The sequence below is a fragment of the Aquila chrysaetos genome, chromosome 12, assembly GCF_900496995.4.
Source record: "Aquila chrysaetos chrysaetos chromosome 12, bAquChr1.4, whole genome shotgun sequence".
NCBI classification, from domain to species: Eukaryota; Metazoa; Chordata; class Aves; order Accipitriformes; family Accipitridae; genus Aquila; species Aquila chrysaetos.
The window spans coordinates 9,062,887-9,080,454 of record NC_044015.1 but is presented as its reverse complement, the minus strand read 5'-3'; the positions used below and the strand labels follow the sequence as shown (position 1 = coordinate 9,080,454).

The following is a 17,568-nucleotide window of genomic DNA, read 5'->3' as shown; positions in this document are numbered from 1 at the left end:
AACCTAAGCTTTATCAGCCAAAACTTATTGCGTCCTGGGCTGAAATTCTTCACCAAGTGTGGTACACATGCACCAGAATATCTACCAGCCTACACTCTGTAACACTTGCTTAAACTAGGAGAACCATATGTAAGCCCCTGGGCTGCTCCTCTCAGGGTGGGGCTTGGACCATCTGTAAGCACCCTGCCTCCAGCCTTTCTATTTTGCCTTTCTGCCAAAGCACAAAATCACTGAAATCTCAACCAGTTCTGTCATTTAGGAAGATCACTTCCAGTGAAAACATCTCATGGCATAAAAGAAAAAAAGACAGTAAGAACACAATGTAAAATGGTTCTTGCTTTGGCTTTGAGGATGTTAGAAAACTCAGGAGGACTGCAGATACAGATGCATCTGTTTAGCAATTTCTACAAAAAGCAAATATAGAAGCAGCTCATGAAAAGTCAATGCCTAATCAGTAACTAAAAAGGACAGCGTCGGACAGCGTACTATATGCTTTAAGGACAGAAATAACTATGTATTCTCTGCCTCCAAAACCAGTAGTTGCTCAGATTATGATTCATACTTGCCTCACCAGACACTGAAATACTAACATGCAGACAGAATTAATCCACTCTCTACTATATAATCCAGTAGCCAATGATAAATATTCGTAACATTTGCATCTGCCCAAACACGATGACTACTTAAAACACTATGTTAATCTTTTGTTCACATGTCTACAGAAAGCACGAAGATTAGCAGTTGATGAGAACATGCTGTCACTCCCCATACTCACAGCATTCAGTGAAGAGAGGCAACACACTAAGTGAAAACCCAGAAACCCTGTTCCCACACACATCTCAAGGCAATGAAAAGACTTTGCTTGAAGTTTGTATCTAAACACTAACGCTTGCCCAGTTTCCCTGCTCTTTCTTCTGGGCAAGTAGGTATGTTCACCTCCTAATTCATCCAAAGAGACTCAGGTACTAATTTTGACAGTGTTCTCTAACAGCATCTCATACCAAGCATGGCTACGTCACCAAGTGAAAACCTAAAGAACTCACCTGTTTCAGACCTAAGCAGCTGACTCCATATAAGGGACCAAAACTATTAAAAAAGACCCTCAAATGACTCCATTTCCCCATCCTCAGCCATGTTAAACAGCTGTCTACGGCATGACATGACTACCACTTCATTCCCTAGTTTTGCTTAAGAGCTTTGACTTTTTGCAAATCTTTCCCCTCACAGAAGAAGAGAGGTGAAGGTACAGAGGAAGCAAGAGAAAAACGTCACAAGATGACACTCTACCCTGTGCTCTCACCACGTGATTATGTATAGCATAGACAAGCAAACCAAGCCAAACTCACTCCACTCCGGCGGGATGTCATGGCCACAACAGGAGACCACTGGTTGGTTCGGGGATTGTATCTCTCGGCACTACTGAGCTCTGTTGTATCATCTCTGCCTCCCACAGCATATATCATGTCTTGATATACCGCACAGCCCAGGTGCTTCCTCCTCGTCCCCATGGGTGCAATTGTGTGCCAGCGGTTCTCCTGGGGATTGTAGCGTTCCACTGCAGAGGAAATGACACATCTTTGGACAACAAGGTTGGCAGGCAGTGGGGGTTAGCACTTTTGAACATGCATCCAAAGTATTGCTCAATCTGTAAAGACACTACAATTTCCACACACCAAAAATATGATGAACCAGTTTGTTACCTCTCAGTCTAATGCTTTTCTCCTATAGAACGCTTGCTATTATCTCTTCTGTCTCCAGCCCTACACAATCAATCACATTCAGCATCTGCACTCAAGAGGGAGCTGGCAATGCTACAAACTGACCTGCATTACCATCTTGCAGTAATTTTACCTTTGGCACCTTCCTTCCTACAGCAGAAAAGGGCTACTACAGGAAGAAAGATGTGTTTGCAACTGTCATGCAAATGATCAAAGTATTGTATTCAGGACACACTGCCAAATGCAGCATTGAGAAAGAAAAAAAAAAAAAAAAAAAGACACACAACCAGGTAATAGGGGCTCACAAGCCCGGAGAGCGAATTACTGTATGGCAAAAATCTTAAAGAAGAAAAAACACTGCAAACTGATCACTCAGATATTCAGCAGCCATCTGGGGACACTAAGGACAAACAGGACCATGACAAGTGCTGACTGCAATTATGGGACAGCAAAAGGCATACCAGTATTGAGAGGAGAAGTTCCATCAGAGCCTCCCACAGCATAAAGGAAGCCCCCTAGCACAGCCACTGCAACTCCCAAGCGCCTGGTGCTCATGGAAGCCACTCGAGTCCATTTGTTTTCTTTGGGATCATATCTGGCAAAAGAATAAACACCGAAGCTTAGTGAAGTGTCAACTTCTTCACAAAGCGGCAGGAAGACTGACCTTATTCTCTCCAAAGAAAAATCCCCGTAAGATTTGTACAGTACTTGCCTACTCTCCAGCTCATCTGCATCAACTGCACCTTCTAAGAGACCCTCTTCTCCCTGTGCCCCGCTTTTTTTTTTTTTTTGCTTTTTTTTTTTTAAATTAAAAAGTACCTTTCCACAATGTTGAGACAAGAGACACCATCCTGGCCACCCACAGCATAGAGGTAGCCTCCAAGAACTGCTACTCCAACACTGGTCCTGCAGGTGCTCGTGGGGGCCACATCACTGCTCCACTGATTGGTCTTCGGATCATACCTAGAAAAATACACCAAACAGCACAAATTGCTTGTCTAGGTATACTTCAGATTCTCCCATGTTGCCTACCCTGAGCTTAAACTGCAACACAGCTATTTGTAAGTTGGATAAAACCCCTGAAGTGATATAATGCATCCAATGCATGTTATTCCAGGGATGTTCAAACTGCACCTGGAGATGATTCAAACTGAAGATCAAAGGTTCAGGTTCATGAGACAGCAGGTTACCAGGGACTGGCTGGCATGTGGTAACTTGCATCTATGCAAAGAGCAGCAGCAAAGAGTTACTCTGCTGTATGTTCTCTGCAGTTCACACAAGAACTCAGCCAGCACTGGGACCTGCACTTTGAAATAAAAGATGAAGGAACCAGATGGACTTGGGAATCCAGAGACAAGGAAATATGGTGCATAGCAGAAAAATGCAGGACATGGGAGATGTAAGGCTAGGGTCATGATTTGGGAAGCTGGGAGTATGCAAGGAGATACGCGGGAAGAAGGGCAGCCTCAAGAAAGAAGGAGATATTTGTATAGCTCAATGGATTTGTTACAGGGCCAAGATTCAGAGTACTACGAGTGCTTGAGTCATGTGGCCTTTAGGCATGGGGATTGCCATATGCAGCTCCCAGAAACAGGAAGCTTGGTAAAGCTTGTTTGACTTAAGTCTTTCACAGGTCTAAACCTGACCTATTTTCCTTCTTCTGTGTAAGTGCCAAGGTTCCTTAATTCTCTAGTTACCACTCCACAATAAAATTCCAGGATCTTTCCCTCAACAGCTAAGAAATGCTTACTGTAACCTCACCTTCCTCAACGACGCTAAAAACAAACCAGCAATTGCAAAGAAGGTTAACCAGGATCATCACTCCTCCCATCAATTATACCCAGACCCATCTCTTACATATGCCTTCCTTATACCAAAGGCTATGTCTTCTCTCATTAAGCTGGGGATAACATGACACAAGCTGTTATGCATGAAGTCCTAGTTCAGCAGTAAACCAACACAATACTGAAGGGGTATGCAAGGGAGGAGGAAATGTAGATAACGTGTAATATCAATTTCAGGTGTTCAGCAGAACAAGAACACAGCTGGCAGAATGAACTCATTTTTAAAAGGCTGAACCCAGGTTTAAACATTCAGAGTTAACATTTTGCACACTGGCCTTATGGAGACCTACCTTTCTACACTGTTAAGATAAGAGGAACCATCATGGCCTCCCACAGCATAGAGGAGATCATCCAGAACACTGACTCCAACGCCACAGCGTCTTTTGCTCATGGAAGCCACCATTCGCCACTCATTGGTTTGAGGGTCATAGCGCTCGACACTGGAAATTGCGTCCCCGCTACACCAGCCCCCCACTGTAGAAACCAAACACAAGAAATAGCGTCATAATAACGCACTGAGCTCATGTACTGTATGTGCGCCTGGTACAAATAATCCCTCTAGACTTTGTCAGCCTTAACCCAGTAGCCCCATCTCTGAGTTACTCATTCTGAGGATTATAATTAGAAGACAGAATGTGATTTTCAAGAGGATTAATGTAAATTTGGAAGTACTGTGGCGTTCATAGCACCAAAGAAAACTTGCACTTTCTTACTTGTTTGATAACTCAAACCTCCAAATACTAATGCACAGGTCACTTCAAAAATAGGTTGTGAAAATTGGCCTTACAGGAACACTACCACCAGAAAACACAGACTTGAATCTCCTGACCTAAGCCAGCAGGAGCTATACATACCTGCAAAGAGCACTTCTCCACAGCGGATGGGTTTGCGCGGTCTAGTTCTTGGTCCTTGCATCAGTGGCCGCTCTTGGGGCAACAGCAGATAGTTTTTAGCTTCATCCACTAGATCCCTATGCAAGACAGGAAAATATTAATCCCCAAAGTTCACCTGATGCCAGTCTCAGGAGAAGGTATGAATCAAAAATGATGGCAAAAGCAGCCAGCGCTAGTCATGCACTTCAGGTATTCACAAATCACATAAGTGCATGAATAGCTCTAGTTAAAACGTACACTGTCACCTAAACACTCATCAGTTGTTTACAAGTCATTTACACAGTGACAGCAGTAGACCGGTATCAATATTTGGCCAGAGTTAATAATAGATATTGCTTGCTATAAAGACTGACAAAAAACTATGACAAGAGATTTGTCAGGCTTACTGTGCAGAAAAGAAAAACCCAGTCTGCCTCAAGCTAAAACTTAACAATCAGTTGTTTTGTCTAGGAACAAAGCAGGAGTTGAAAAGCACACAAATACATAATACACACACATGACCAATAGATGGAGATAGTACCCTTCTGATGAATATTTTCTCCATCAGCTCTGGCCAGCTCACACTGTCCATCCATTCATGACTTGCCACCTGGACTAATTCTAATATTCCAAACCCTTGAACAAAACAAAAAAGAAAAAAAGTCCTCCTTCCCTCTACAAACATGGAATTCCCCCAGTATGAATGCTTATTCAGGAAGAGTACAGTTTAGCTGATTCCCCTGAACTTTTTTACATTAAGCACAACAAGAAAAATTGCGTGCTTTATAGATGATACAGAAGTCCATAGAACCAGAAAGGTGAGACTCATACTGTAAGAGGAAGAAATGACAGTTTCCCTGCACTAGCATTGTGGGAAATAGCAGACTCTAATCCCGGAGTCCAGTGCAGTTATCAAAGTGCAGACTTTTTACACAGAAAAACTACTTTAAGTCCTAATGAGATCATGAATGCCATGCAAGTGGTAAGCTGTAATGAAAGGCCACGACTAGAGAAACAAAAAAGGTGAAATGGAAGACAATACACTGAAGGGTATTTTACCAACAGTCAAACTGCACACTCAAAGTTTGCTATTTCACTGAAAGAACAAACACACTTCTAGGGCACACTAAGACGCAAATAGAAAACACTTTTTCTTGCATCTCTTCTCCCAGTTGCAAAAGAGGAAATTGTGAGGTATCACCCATTTACCACTGACAAATCAGCACAGTTTGAGAGAACAGATGCAAATACAACAAAATCCAATTCAGTAATCAGTGAGGAGATTTACCGGCATTCCTCATCGCTCTTAATAAGTGGATCAGAACCCACTGTACCCACAAGAAACTTGGGACTCAGCAGCGGCAGACGGACATGCTGCAGGACCTAAAACACAAACCAGAACATATATGGTAAACCAAATATACCCACAGAGATGAAAGAAGCCACATGGAAAACAATAATGGCTAACAAATTTTGATAGAGAGTTAATAATTCCTCTGGCAAACTTGCACAGACATTTACATATCCAAACCCTTTTTGGCATTTGAGTTAAATGCAGCTCATCTTACAGCACCTTTGCCTTTTCAATATACTAATTTAGATACCCAGCAGAAAATCAGTCTTTGAAAGGGAACAGTCCACTGGATCTATTAACAGCTGAAAACAAGATTACAATTGAAAACCTTTACAAAATTACAGATGTCAATACATCTGCCTGAACCACTAGTTTAGTCAGAAGTTTTATCAACCATTTAGCTCTCTTAAATGTCAGTGGTATTGTGCAGTAAATGAACAATAACAAATAACATGCCTTTCACAACAGTTTAGAATTTAGAGGTGCAAGCAGGTATAGACAGAGGGGCCTAAAAAGGCAGTTACAAGAGCATTAAGAGCTACCTTGAGAACAGCAGGTTTTTCTGGTTTGGCTTGTTTATTTAAACCAACTTTCAAAAGCTTTCCACTAAATAAAGTTGCATTTAATGTCTATTTCCAAAGCAGAAACACTGAGGCAGGCAGACTCTCACCTCTTTTGATCAGAAAGCCTGAGACTTCAGAGGCTTTCTGGCTGACAGCTTTGTCAGAATGGGTACTTCTCTGTGAAATGGCTTGGCTTAGATGCAGCATCATATTTCAACAAAACCATTCTGACAAGCTCCAGTATAAGATCATGAGGGCTGAGGCATAAATCAAACAGCAGAGCTTAAAGATACACTGCAAATGAAGACAAGCTTCTTCTTATCCACTATGTTTTTTATACAACACTCAAAGCAATGCAGGCAGGTTTGTCTGGACAGACTACTGGAGTGATCTAGTTTGGCAAGCCCTACCTGGAAACAATTCAACAAAGTCGCTGTTGAAGGCTCTAGACAGTGCAACACCTTCCAGCCTAGAAGGGAAAGTGCAAGCCACCTAACACAGGTGGAAGTCAGAGAGAATTACTGTGGCTTTGCACACATTCAGAACTGTGACACTGCTGTGGCACCACCATATCAGGCCTCATTACTCTTCTCCTGGACAAAGTGGTCTTGAATGTTACTGTGCTCAAGATTACCTGTGGCAGCTGGGGTCTTCTTTCCTGAATGCTATACTTCACCCAGGCCATCACTGCATTGAACACCTGCTCTTCACTGCGAACATTTAACTCATCACTGGATATAATGTCTATGAGCTGATTGGCAGGAAGCAGCATGAACTCCTCACTCTCCATTACCTGGTTAAATGGAAAGGAAAAAAAAAAAAAAAAAAGTAAGTAAGGACAGTGGCCAAGGCATCAGAGCCATTCACCACTGCAGCACTTCAGTGCAACTCTAAAGGGGATACAGTCCACTTGAATTAGAGTCTAATGGACTGATCCAGTAAAGTGCCAAATACCCATCAGTTTCTCCATCAACACATGTGAAGGGTTTGCTGCACAGAGCAGAATGCAGGCCCTAGCAACACAACAAAGACACTTTTAGATGGGGATGCAAGTGAAAGGGAATTTTACACAAAGTTTTTTTGTAGGACACTTCTACAGGGTTAAACCACACAGAACACACTGATCAAAATTTAGGAAAAAAGCCCTTCTTTAAAATCACATCTCCTTGTTTGCCATGTCTAATATATAAAGCAGAAATAAAAATGTGCCACAGGTGATATGTGACTGAAAAGCAGTAACAGAATAGAGACGCTCTATTCACAAGAAATCCAAAACAGAGCACAAAAATAAGAGTCTCAGAAACAAGTTACCAGAGGCATTGTAGAGAACATGGAAAGCCTTCCTGAATGCCAATTTGGGGCAGAACAGAAAATATTTCAGGAGAGGGAGATACACTCATTTGGTCCTGCCTCTTTCATTTGCTTTAAATATATACATAGAGTATGCACAAGTCCAGATGCACTTAAGAGGGAATCAGAGTCTCATAAGGCCCTAAGGACTGACCTCTTGTGAAATTCCAGCCACTGACAATCTGCAAACACATTAATTCCTTCAGTACCCAAGATAGCAACTGAGTTTCTAAGGAGGCTTTAGCTGCCACTGGAGGACTGCTCACACAACACACCACTGACCACACGCGAGTCAGTCTGCGACTGCCTTGGGAGGTTGCCGAGCTCATGCACAACCCTGTCGTCTGCACAGACACCAGGTAGATGGGGAAGATGCAAGAATCAAAATAAAGAGAACTGCAGAAATGGTTTGATTGATAACTGCCAGCTTGGCTTCCCTACAAGCATTCCCGGTCTGTAGCCTGTAATCTCCGAGAGGTTCAGTGACAGCAAATAACTGAATATTGGCTTGTCCTTCACATTAGAATTCCATGACTTTTGTGATTTGCAGCATAAATTAAAGAAAAATACATTGACATGATCATCTCAACGTCAGTCAGCTGTGCAGTCCTTTTAATTACCTAAAGAAATTACTTAAGATTACTGAACAAATAAGCAAAAATTGCCAAGTTAGTGACAACAGAAAGTATTGTTAAAAAAGAAGAAAACAGACAATGAGATCATTTGCCAGACTTTGTTCTTGGATCCCGTGGGCTTTCAGGGGCAGTAAGAGCCATGACAAGGTTAGCCCACACACTTCTTCAGCCTTAGAGTAAGAACAGAGTTGGTCATTAAAGATCTTTACCGGCATGTTTCCATAGTCTCCCTCCCTTCTACATAGACTAGCTTATGTCTAAACTTTACCCTGGCAGTTTGTAAATGCAGCCTCAGACTCTGGAAACAGAGGCTCTGGAAATTTATGAGTTAAGGATGGTCATCCAGACTCTCCCTTCCACCCTCAGAAAACCCAGGTACATCAATGGCCTCACAAAACTCAAAGTACTGGAAGCACTTCTGCAAACCAAGTTATTACCACTATGCAACTTGTTAGTTTACATAGTAAAACAAATAATTACTTAAAACACTTTGGCTTATTTTGGCTTAATTATCAGGACACTAATAATTACCTGACTAATATTAATCGTCTATTTGACTGACTTGCTTACTAAACAAGAATTGGACGGGCTTCGTTTCCTCTACAGTTTTCATTTGCATTACTGCTTCTACAAACAGATAGAATAAATGTCAGAGTATAAGATATGGAGTGCAATTTTTGTCTGTTGATACAAAGTACAAGTCGTTCATCCTTAAGTATATTTTCTCCCTTCACACAGATGTCAGAGACCAAACAAAAAAATACGAAGGCTGTTCTTGTACAGCAGAGCTGTTAATAGAACCATTTCACATTACATGCACAAGATTCACCAGGGGTTTTAGGCAACAAATTAAATTTAGGGGAATGGAAAACTTGGAAAAACATTTTACCAACAAGTTAATGATGTAATGCAGCAATACACATAAAAATTAATAGAACTAGAGGTTAGCACAGCAGAGGACATGAAGCAATTCAAACTGCTTTCAGAGTAACTGCATGAGTTGGCCTGATGCCTAGTGCTTAATATTTTACATTGCCATTCAGGAAATTCCCATCTCATGTTTCTTTTGCCAGCTTGAAGGAACGATGACCATACAGCCTCGGCAGAGCACACTTTTTATCAGTTCTCAACCTCCACAATGAAGGATGATTAAGTAGCCAAGTCACTGGCTTCCATCAAGGATTACCAATCCACTCTCCAGATGGGAAATAATGGCAGAATGGAATACAATCCCAACAAGCAGCACCACTAAGATTGTCTGCAAAGAAACAGTGGAAGCAAAAGAAGTGATCATTAAGGATGAAGAGCTGCAAAACTCCTGGAGCACTGAAAGGGACACCAAAACCTGCCCAAGCCAAAGAAACAGTGGTCTAATCTAAGCAATTGTTTTCCAGAGGCCATGATTCAGTTAAGTCAATTATCATTTGCATCATCTTTGAGGAGGAGAGTGTTTTCTCAAGCCCCAAACTTTTGCCTTTGTGTGCTTGAATATGGGTTAAGGAAGACAGAAAGCTATCTTCGAGGGACTGCAAAAAGAGAAGAACCCCGTAGCAAGCAGCTCTTAACAGCCAGCTGCATGTATTAATGCTAAAACATTTTAAAACAAAATTGTTATGCTGTTAAAAAGTTATTTAGAGGCTTGTAAGTATGCCCTACTCATGTAATAACAAGAAGAGCACAGACCTAACCATTAAAACGACCAAGCACTGAAAATAAATGACCATCTGGTTACCACCCTGCTCCCCCCCAAAAAAATGCAGAAGAAAAGAAACGCAGAGCAAGCACAGAGCACGTGAAATGGCCAGCTAAAATGTAGGGCTTTTGGGAAATCACCAAGTTCTACAAAAAACAAGCTCTCATCTTAAACAGTAAATTCTATTTTCTAGTCTTTACAGTTAGGATAAATGTATTTAATTGCAACTTTTCGCATAAACTGATGTTACGTGTTTACAGTTAGATACCAAGTGTTGTCTTCAATATGTCCAACAGTCAAATTCAATTGTGTTTGCTTCTGCTCATGTTTTTCTAAAGGACTACCTGACTGAAATTAATACAACTCCAATCTGTTTCCTGCAGGGGAAAAAAAAGTCAGCAAGCTGCAATCAATCACAGCACTTACATACTGCCGCTTCTCTGGAGAAACTAAATTAGCATCAGGAGTCAATACTGGAGTTACTCCCTTTGGAAAGGATCTACCTGTGAAGCAGGTGGAAAGAGGAGATTTCTCTGCAGCAGACTACCTGTTCCAAGGGATGGAAGAGTGCAGTTTCTGGAAAAGGCAAGAGACATCTCTCTAGCAGGTGAACAGCCTTCACACTGAGTGCACTCCTAGAGAGCAGCTGCTTCCAAAACATACAAAAATTCTTGCCCTTCCAGCCAGGGCTGAGGAAAGACACCACTTAGAAGTGTTGGGCTCCTTTCTGCATCTGGGTGTAATAGTTAAGTGAAGACCCACTCTTCTCAGACTATTGCTCACAGAATCCTTAATTATTATGCTGACCCTTCCCTGAACCAGTTGCTGGCAGGTTTTTTTTCCCCAAAAAAATCATCTAGGCAAAATTAACAAAGGAAGAGAGACTTGAGTTTATAAAGGTCAGCTACAAAATTACACATTTGAATTACTTTCAAACAACTTCTGCTGAATAATAGATGCAAAACCCTAGTTCTGTGACAACAAGGGCATTGAAGACTCCACTGAGGCAACTGTATACTCCCCCATACACCCACTTTTCCAATCCCTAAACTCAATTTTTTTTTTGTTCTATCGATGTAATGTCCTTACTTTAACACCTATCTCCCCCCAGTCATGTACAATCCAGAACACGTCTGAAAGGGAAGCAAAATGTCACCCCATTGTGCAGCCACATCAGATTCAATGCCAAACTCCAACTACACCTGCAAACTTGCCTTCCACGACGCACTCGCCACACAACTTTAGGAGAAGGAACGCTATGGATCATATGCAAACCACCAGTATGACACAGTCCTACAAGTACCTCTTCCCTCTTTCTTCCCCACCTAATGGCTGGCACCCATCACTATTAGGGCACACAGCAGATGTAAAGGCAGGATTTGGAAAGAAGCACAAAACAAGAGCTGCTCAAAGCTCTCACGGGACACGTTCATGCATTTTACACCATGACTCCAGCACACTAGGTTCTTACCTCCTGGAAGTTATGCTGTGTGAACTTGTCAGCAATCCTCAGCAGTTCACGGCAGGAGTGAGTGTCAGCAAAAGCTCGGATGCCCAGGCAATTGGAAGGGTCCAACTGTCTCTTAAGGAACTCGCAGCAGGCCTCCTGGATCTCAGCCAGCTGGAGAAGGCAAGCAGCTGGCAACAAGGTCTGGACATTTCCCTCTTCCACAGTGATCTGAGAGGTGTATGCAAAGTCAATCAGCAGTTCCATGGCCCTTTCGTCGATGTCTCTGATCACTACTTCTGTCTGCCGAGACTCTGCCAGCTCCCCAGTGAACATGGCTCGGAAGTAAGGGCTGCAGGCCGATAGAATCACCCTGTGGGCGTAGATCTTCTTTGCACCAACTACTAGCACCACATCGCACAACTCCCGGTGCTTCCGGAGAAGGTTGATAACTTCCAAAGTTTGTCGAGGGTGCTTGTCAGAGATGTAGGGCATGCGAGCAGGCTGTGGCACCCCTTCTGGCAGTTTATTAGGATCTCCGAGTGTGCAACGGCTAGTCACATCCATTCCGGTCTCTCCTGGTCGAGTACTGGTACACCTGCAGCGGAAGAAGTCGTAAGACAGGACCATCATCCACTAATCTACCAGCAACTGTCAGCCAAAGCTCTACGGCTCGTGCCGATTATGAGTGCAAAACCAGCAGTGCCTGTAGCTCCATGCTGGAATGTGCTTGTTTCAAGCACATGATCACGTGAAAGAGGAACCCGTCTCAAACCAAAGCTTACCTAGAAGTAAACAAATGCCAACCTGCGACAGGCTTATATTTATACCTATTTTTATATGCTTTCTATGACACACTGCTGTAATGTCCAACTACACATACATGTTTATTAACTGAACCTCATAACAGCCTTGTGTGGTAAAGAAGTATTATCCCCATTTCACAGAGAGTGACTCAAAGCAGAGCAGATTAGCTGACTTGCCCATTGTCACTTTAGTTTTCTTTGACAGAGCTGGAGATGGATTTCCACTGCAAAGAATTCCAGCTGCACAACATAACCAAACTTCTCTGTTCTTCTACCTACATTTTTGATAGGGTTGCTCATCACTGTGATATCTGAACACACTAAACTGTCACAGACTTCAGTAACTTAAAATGGCCTGCAGCCTACCATGAGTATCTTTCAGGTCCCCAGAATATCCATTTAATCATCACCTCTTTAGTTATTTTTTGAATTATGGAGGCTTCTGACTCAATCCACCTTCCCCAACACATTTCACAGGAAGGTTAATCTTTCCCAAGAATGGCAGACTAAGAACTGCAGAAGGCAGTCAGGATTATCAGACCAATCAGGAAAAAAATCAAAACAAAGTATCCGCGACTATCGGCCTACCAAAAAAGGAAGAAAATAAAGTCAAGATGGTAACTTTAGAGATGAGGAACGACTTGAGAATATATAAACCAAGTTTCTGGCACAGAGTAGGAAAAACATACTATCTTCCCAGCTCCACATGCTATGTTCTAGCTATCCAAAGTCCTTCTTTATGAAAGTTCAGGTACCTTTCCCTCACATCCCTGACCAGATGTCCACCCTGCCACAGCTTAAGTGCAATACCCTTCTGCACGGCAGCATGACAATGCTGACAGATGATGCTTCGCACCATGTATGCTACTAACTTGAGGGAACGGGAACGCAGCATTGCCCCAAGCCCTTCTACAAGGATGAACCAAGATGATGCATCTCATACCTCACTTTGCAGAGACTTCTGCCTACACCCCAGACTTCACTATCACGTTATGACTGAAATCAGTGCTAAACAAGAATTAAACTCATCAGAGTAAATAAGCAGATCAGTGCTCACATAACTGAGACGCCATTTTGCATGTTCCAAGCACATGTGAATTTCTGCCACATATATGCACAATTATTAAAAAAGATGTATCAGCACCAGTGACATACCAATTACTATGAAAAATAAAGAAAATAGAGGAAACTATTGACTCTTCCCACTTCAAAGGAAAACCACCACTTAGAGCAATTAAAGCACACTGAGCAAAATATCAGAATACTGATGGTTATGATTATCCAGTGATTGCACTGGCTGTTGCAGATATACTGGAAGACCCAATACATGCTATCCATTACCAGCTTCTCTGGTACATTGGCATTTGTGGGCTGTCGCTACTTCACTTTGTTCATACTAAGAGTTAAAATAAATCTAACTTCATTTTGCCATTGCTCAATGTATTTTGCAGCATGCTTGAAGGAAAGAATTAAAAAAAAAAAAAAAAACCAACCCTCACATCTTTTCCTCTCATTATTATGTCAAATGCACTTTCTAACCACTGGGAAACCAGTCTCTTTGCAGCAGTTCAAATTATTCACTTGCATCTTACCCTGTTTTCTCATTCCCCCCACACCCTCCCCTTGATCATCATATTCAGATGTTTCAGACCATTACTTCTTCCTCATATCTTAGTTACACAGATCCAGCTGGGTCTCCCCTCTGGGTTTTGCTGCTTGCTCCTGTTCAGCCCCTGCACCTTAAATGCCTTAGGTTTTTATCCCTACTCCATCTTTTTTTATATCCATCACCGTTCTCTCCTTTTCTGACACCTCTGACAAATCCTTCTGCTGTTAAACTGCCTCTCACTCGCCTCCACCCGCTCTTGTCCCTCACAACCCAAATTCACCTTGTGGGGTTCGACAACTATTTTCAAAGCTCTGCAAAGTTCCTCACGAACAATGCAGCTAAGCTCTCCTTGCACCAGCATACACAAACTAAGTTTAATGGTACCCCTACAAAAACCCCAAGAAACCTTGGCTGAAGATTAATTTACCTAATTGGCTTACCTTCACAGTCCTTAGCAGGTAAAGGCCAGAGGGTAAGTAATTTAATCCCTCTACTAAGAGATGGAGAAAGGTGGTAACAAAAATCCCTCTGTAGAGTCTAGCTCTTGCTAAGCAAGCCAAATGGATTTTATTGTGCATTAGGGGTTTTGAGCTATGTCAAACCAACCCCCGGGAGAAAAAAGAAAAAATAAGAGCCCTATTAAGACACATGCTACTGTAATAATTTTGAACACTTTGTCTTGACCAGGCTGTCAGTCAAAGCATCTAAGTACAGAAAAAGCATTCTTCAAATAAAAACCCATTTCACATAACTACAGATCACAAGAGATGGCCTACATCCAGGACAGGATGTCCTGTTGGAAAGCAGAACCTCTCTGTTACACCTGTAGGCTTTCCTCACAGGTGACACCCACTAAAAACAGCCCTAAAGCAGATCCCAAAGAGCTTTTTAGACTGGCACAGATTCTAAGTACAAAAAGATTAGATTAAGGCTATGCTGCCACAAGGAATACAGCGTACCTTGTCAATCCCACCACCCAAGACTCTTTGCTGACACAGAGCAATGGGGTGAACCATCTTATGCCATGGGATTAGCTGGCCAGATTTAGGCAGTAGTCCTAGTCCTTCCTAGCCAGGACAGAACAGGATTTTTCTGCCCAAATGAGACTCTGCTGAACGTGTCTTTAAATTAACTAACTGAAAAGGAGTCTGGTTAATAAGAACTGGAGGCATTCCTGCATTGTTCCCACCAGCGTTTCTCTAAGTGCCTGCATTGTATACAGCCTCTTTCCTCCAGGAAAGAAAGTGCTGGTTAAAGAAAATTGAACGGATGGAAAAAAAGAATAATAATCAAATTAGCACTCCTGACTCATCCATAACTTATCTCTGGGTAAGGCAGAAGCTAGTGATCAATGGACTTGGGAGTTTCCATACTGGATCAAACCAGATGCTTGATGTTAAGCACTGTGGGTTGCTGCTATACACAGGCACAGAAGTGTGAATTAGAAGGACACCGTCTGATGGCATGTGTCTCCACGAGGATAATAATTTAACTGCATTATGTGTGCATTATGCATATATATGCATAGAGAATGAAATGATGAGTCAGTAGCTTAGAGGTGTGAAAGACAGAAGGCCGCACTTGATTCTCACATGGCAGGCTAGCTGCCTCCCCCCCCACACACACACGCAATGCTAAGAGCTGTTCCTGAATACTCGGGGTGATTAAGAAGGGTTGAGGATCGGAAAGGAAATGTGTATGCAAGGATAAAAGATTCACACTCAGCTATGCAGATATTCTGGGATTAGCTTCCATCAAAATGCAGGGCTGGGGAAATCAGCAAATACAATGGGATTAAGAAAGGGCTGACAAAGGATCAGTTTTTGTAGCACACTGCTGAAAAGTACAAATGGGAACACTGACAGTCTGCAACACTAAGTCAGCTAAATAAATAGGCTCCTCTGCCTCCATTTTATTCAGCTATGCCAGTTCCCAAAACTTTATTCATTAATGCAGGCATCTATGAGACATCCATCCTTAGAGCTTATAGCAGCTTCTTCCAAAGTTAAAAAAAATGTCTAATAACACGTATCTAACAAAAATTCTCTCCGATACTGTCATAGAGCTCCTTAACTTTCAAGTCAGAGCGGCCTGCATTTTTTTCTTTAAGATAATATATGTTTTAGCATGAGATTACAAGCAAGCTGTAACACAGTTCAGCAGAAAACAACAGGCTGACCTAAGGCATATGAAACAGAACAAGTCTCAGGCTGAAAATACCGACTGAAATCCAAAAATCATACATTGCTCTAGTGGATTTCAGTAGCAATGGATTTTAGTAGCAAATGAAAATAACAAACCAAACCAGTAATGACTTCCATCAATGCCTTCCTTTTAATCTAATGCATACACAAAGAAAACACTTCCTATACTCGTTACAGAACTGCTAGAACAAACATCTTTGATTTGGCCCAGCCAAAGGCGATACCTTCAGCAACAGAAGTGACCACCATAACACCGCCAATTAAGTAAATGGAAACGCTTTATTGTGAAAATCAATACTCTAGGAATTAGTTATCTAAAAGTGTGATTATTAGTAAAAATACCACTGGTTCCTTTTCTTACGTAGCCAGCAAGGTTTAGGTATACGTTCTCAATGAGGTTGAGTTATGCAAACAAGCAGATAAACCTGACTGCAGTATTATTTTACATTACTCAAAAGGAGAACAGCAAGGATCTGGTGTATATGTCCCTGTTTACATTGTTTAGTTTCATTTTCACTGACCAAACCCAGAAAACTCAGTTTCACCAAGAATGAGGATGTCCATACTCTGAAAGATGAGGTCATTACTGGAGCCTTCCAAAACCTTCCTAAGCCTTTTACAGTTTGTCTTGGGCAAGAGCTGTGTCCAAGCAATTGGTTAACTTCCCTAGTGCACATGAGGGCCCCAAGTGCACCGTCGGGATCTGCAGCCTCTCCCCCTCGACGGGGTCTGGCTGCCTGTGCTCAAGCCAGCTCAGATACAGCACTGCTGTAACCTGGGATCGGGCTGCCAGGAAAGAGCTGGGTGAGAAAGAGCTGGGAAGCCCTCCCCACTTTGCTTGGGAGCTGCTCAAGCCCTCATCCCTGGCCTCTGCTATCTTAAAGGCACATCTGCACCTGACCATGTACCCCCCAATACTGACCTGCTGAGTTGGCTTCCTGGCTTGACCTCAGCCATTCCTCATCACTAGAGACTTGCCTGATGAGTACCAGACTCTTGACTGACCCTGGTCATCAGATCTGCTCTGCCCTCCTTGCTTGGGTACTGTGGGACTATGCCCTTCACTGGAGAGGTCCCCTCTGCCTCGCTTTTACCTTCAGCAAAACAATGTTCTCTCGCTGCTCCCTGACAGCAAAAAAGAACAGCCTGCCCCAGCTATCACTTCACTTCTAACGCAAGATAAATCCTGTCTGAACATCAATGCATTTTCTCTACTATTATCTGGACAGGAATAGCTGCAATACCTTTTCTTTTCAAATTGTACTTCCCATCCTCTGAATGCTGTGCACATTTGATACCAACTCACCATGTTTACTAATACAGTACTGACCAAGTCTCACTCCCCTCTTCTTGCAATATCTTAACAGGACTCTCACATGTGGTGTTAAACAGCTGCAGAGCCCTGAGTAAAAACATAAAAGGAAGTGCTCCACCATCTGCTCAGCTGGACTTCATAGGAAGATCTGTGAGCTT

General features: G+C 42.4%; 1 protein-coding gene across 4 annotated transcripts in view; it reads right to left on the bottom strand.

Moving 5' to 3' along the window:
• Positions 1-17,568, bottom strand: part of KLHL20 (kelch like family member 20) — a 28,761-nt gene that overhangs the window by 6,921 nt on the left and 4,272 nt on the right. For 3 of the 4 annotated variants that reach the window (XM_030033220.1, XM_030033222.1, XM_030033221.1), the window contains exons 1-8: positions 11,501-12,106; positions 6,986-7,144; positions 5,723-5,817; positions 4,417-4,532; positions 3,853-4,036; positions 2,538-2,681; positions 2,180-2,313; positions 1,347-1,555 (exon numbers count right to left, since the gene is read on the bottom strand). In XM_030033220.1, coding sequence (XP_029889080.1) covers positions 1,347-1,555; positions 2,180-2,313; positions 2,538-2,681; positions 3,853-4,036; positions 4,417-4,532; positions 5,723-5,817; positions 6,986-7,144; positions 11,501-12,106 — 1,647 coding nt within the window. Of the gene's footprint in view, positions 1-1,346; positions 1,556-2,179; positions 2,314-2,537; positions 2,682-3,852; positions 4,037-4,416; positions 4,533-5,722; positions 5,818-6,985; positions 7,145-11,500; positions 12,107-17,568 lie in introns of those variants that run through there. The other variant, XM_030033224.2, reaches the window with a different exon arrangement.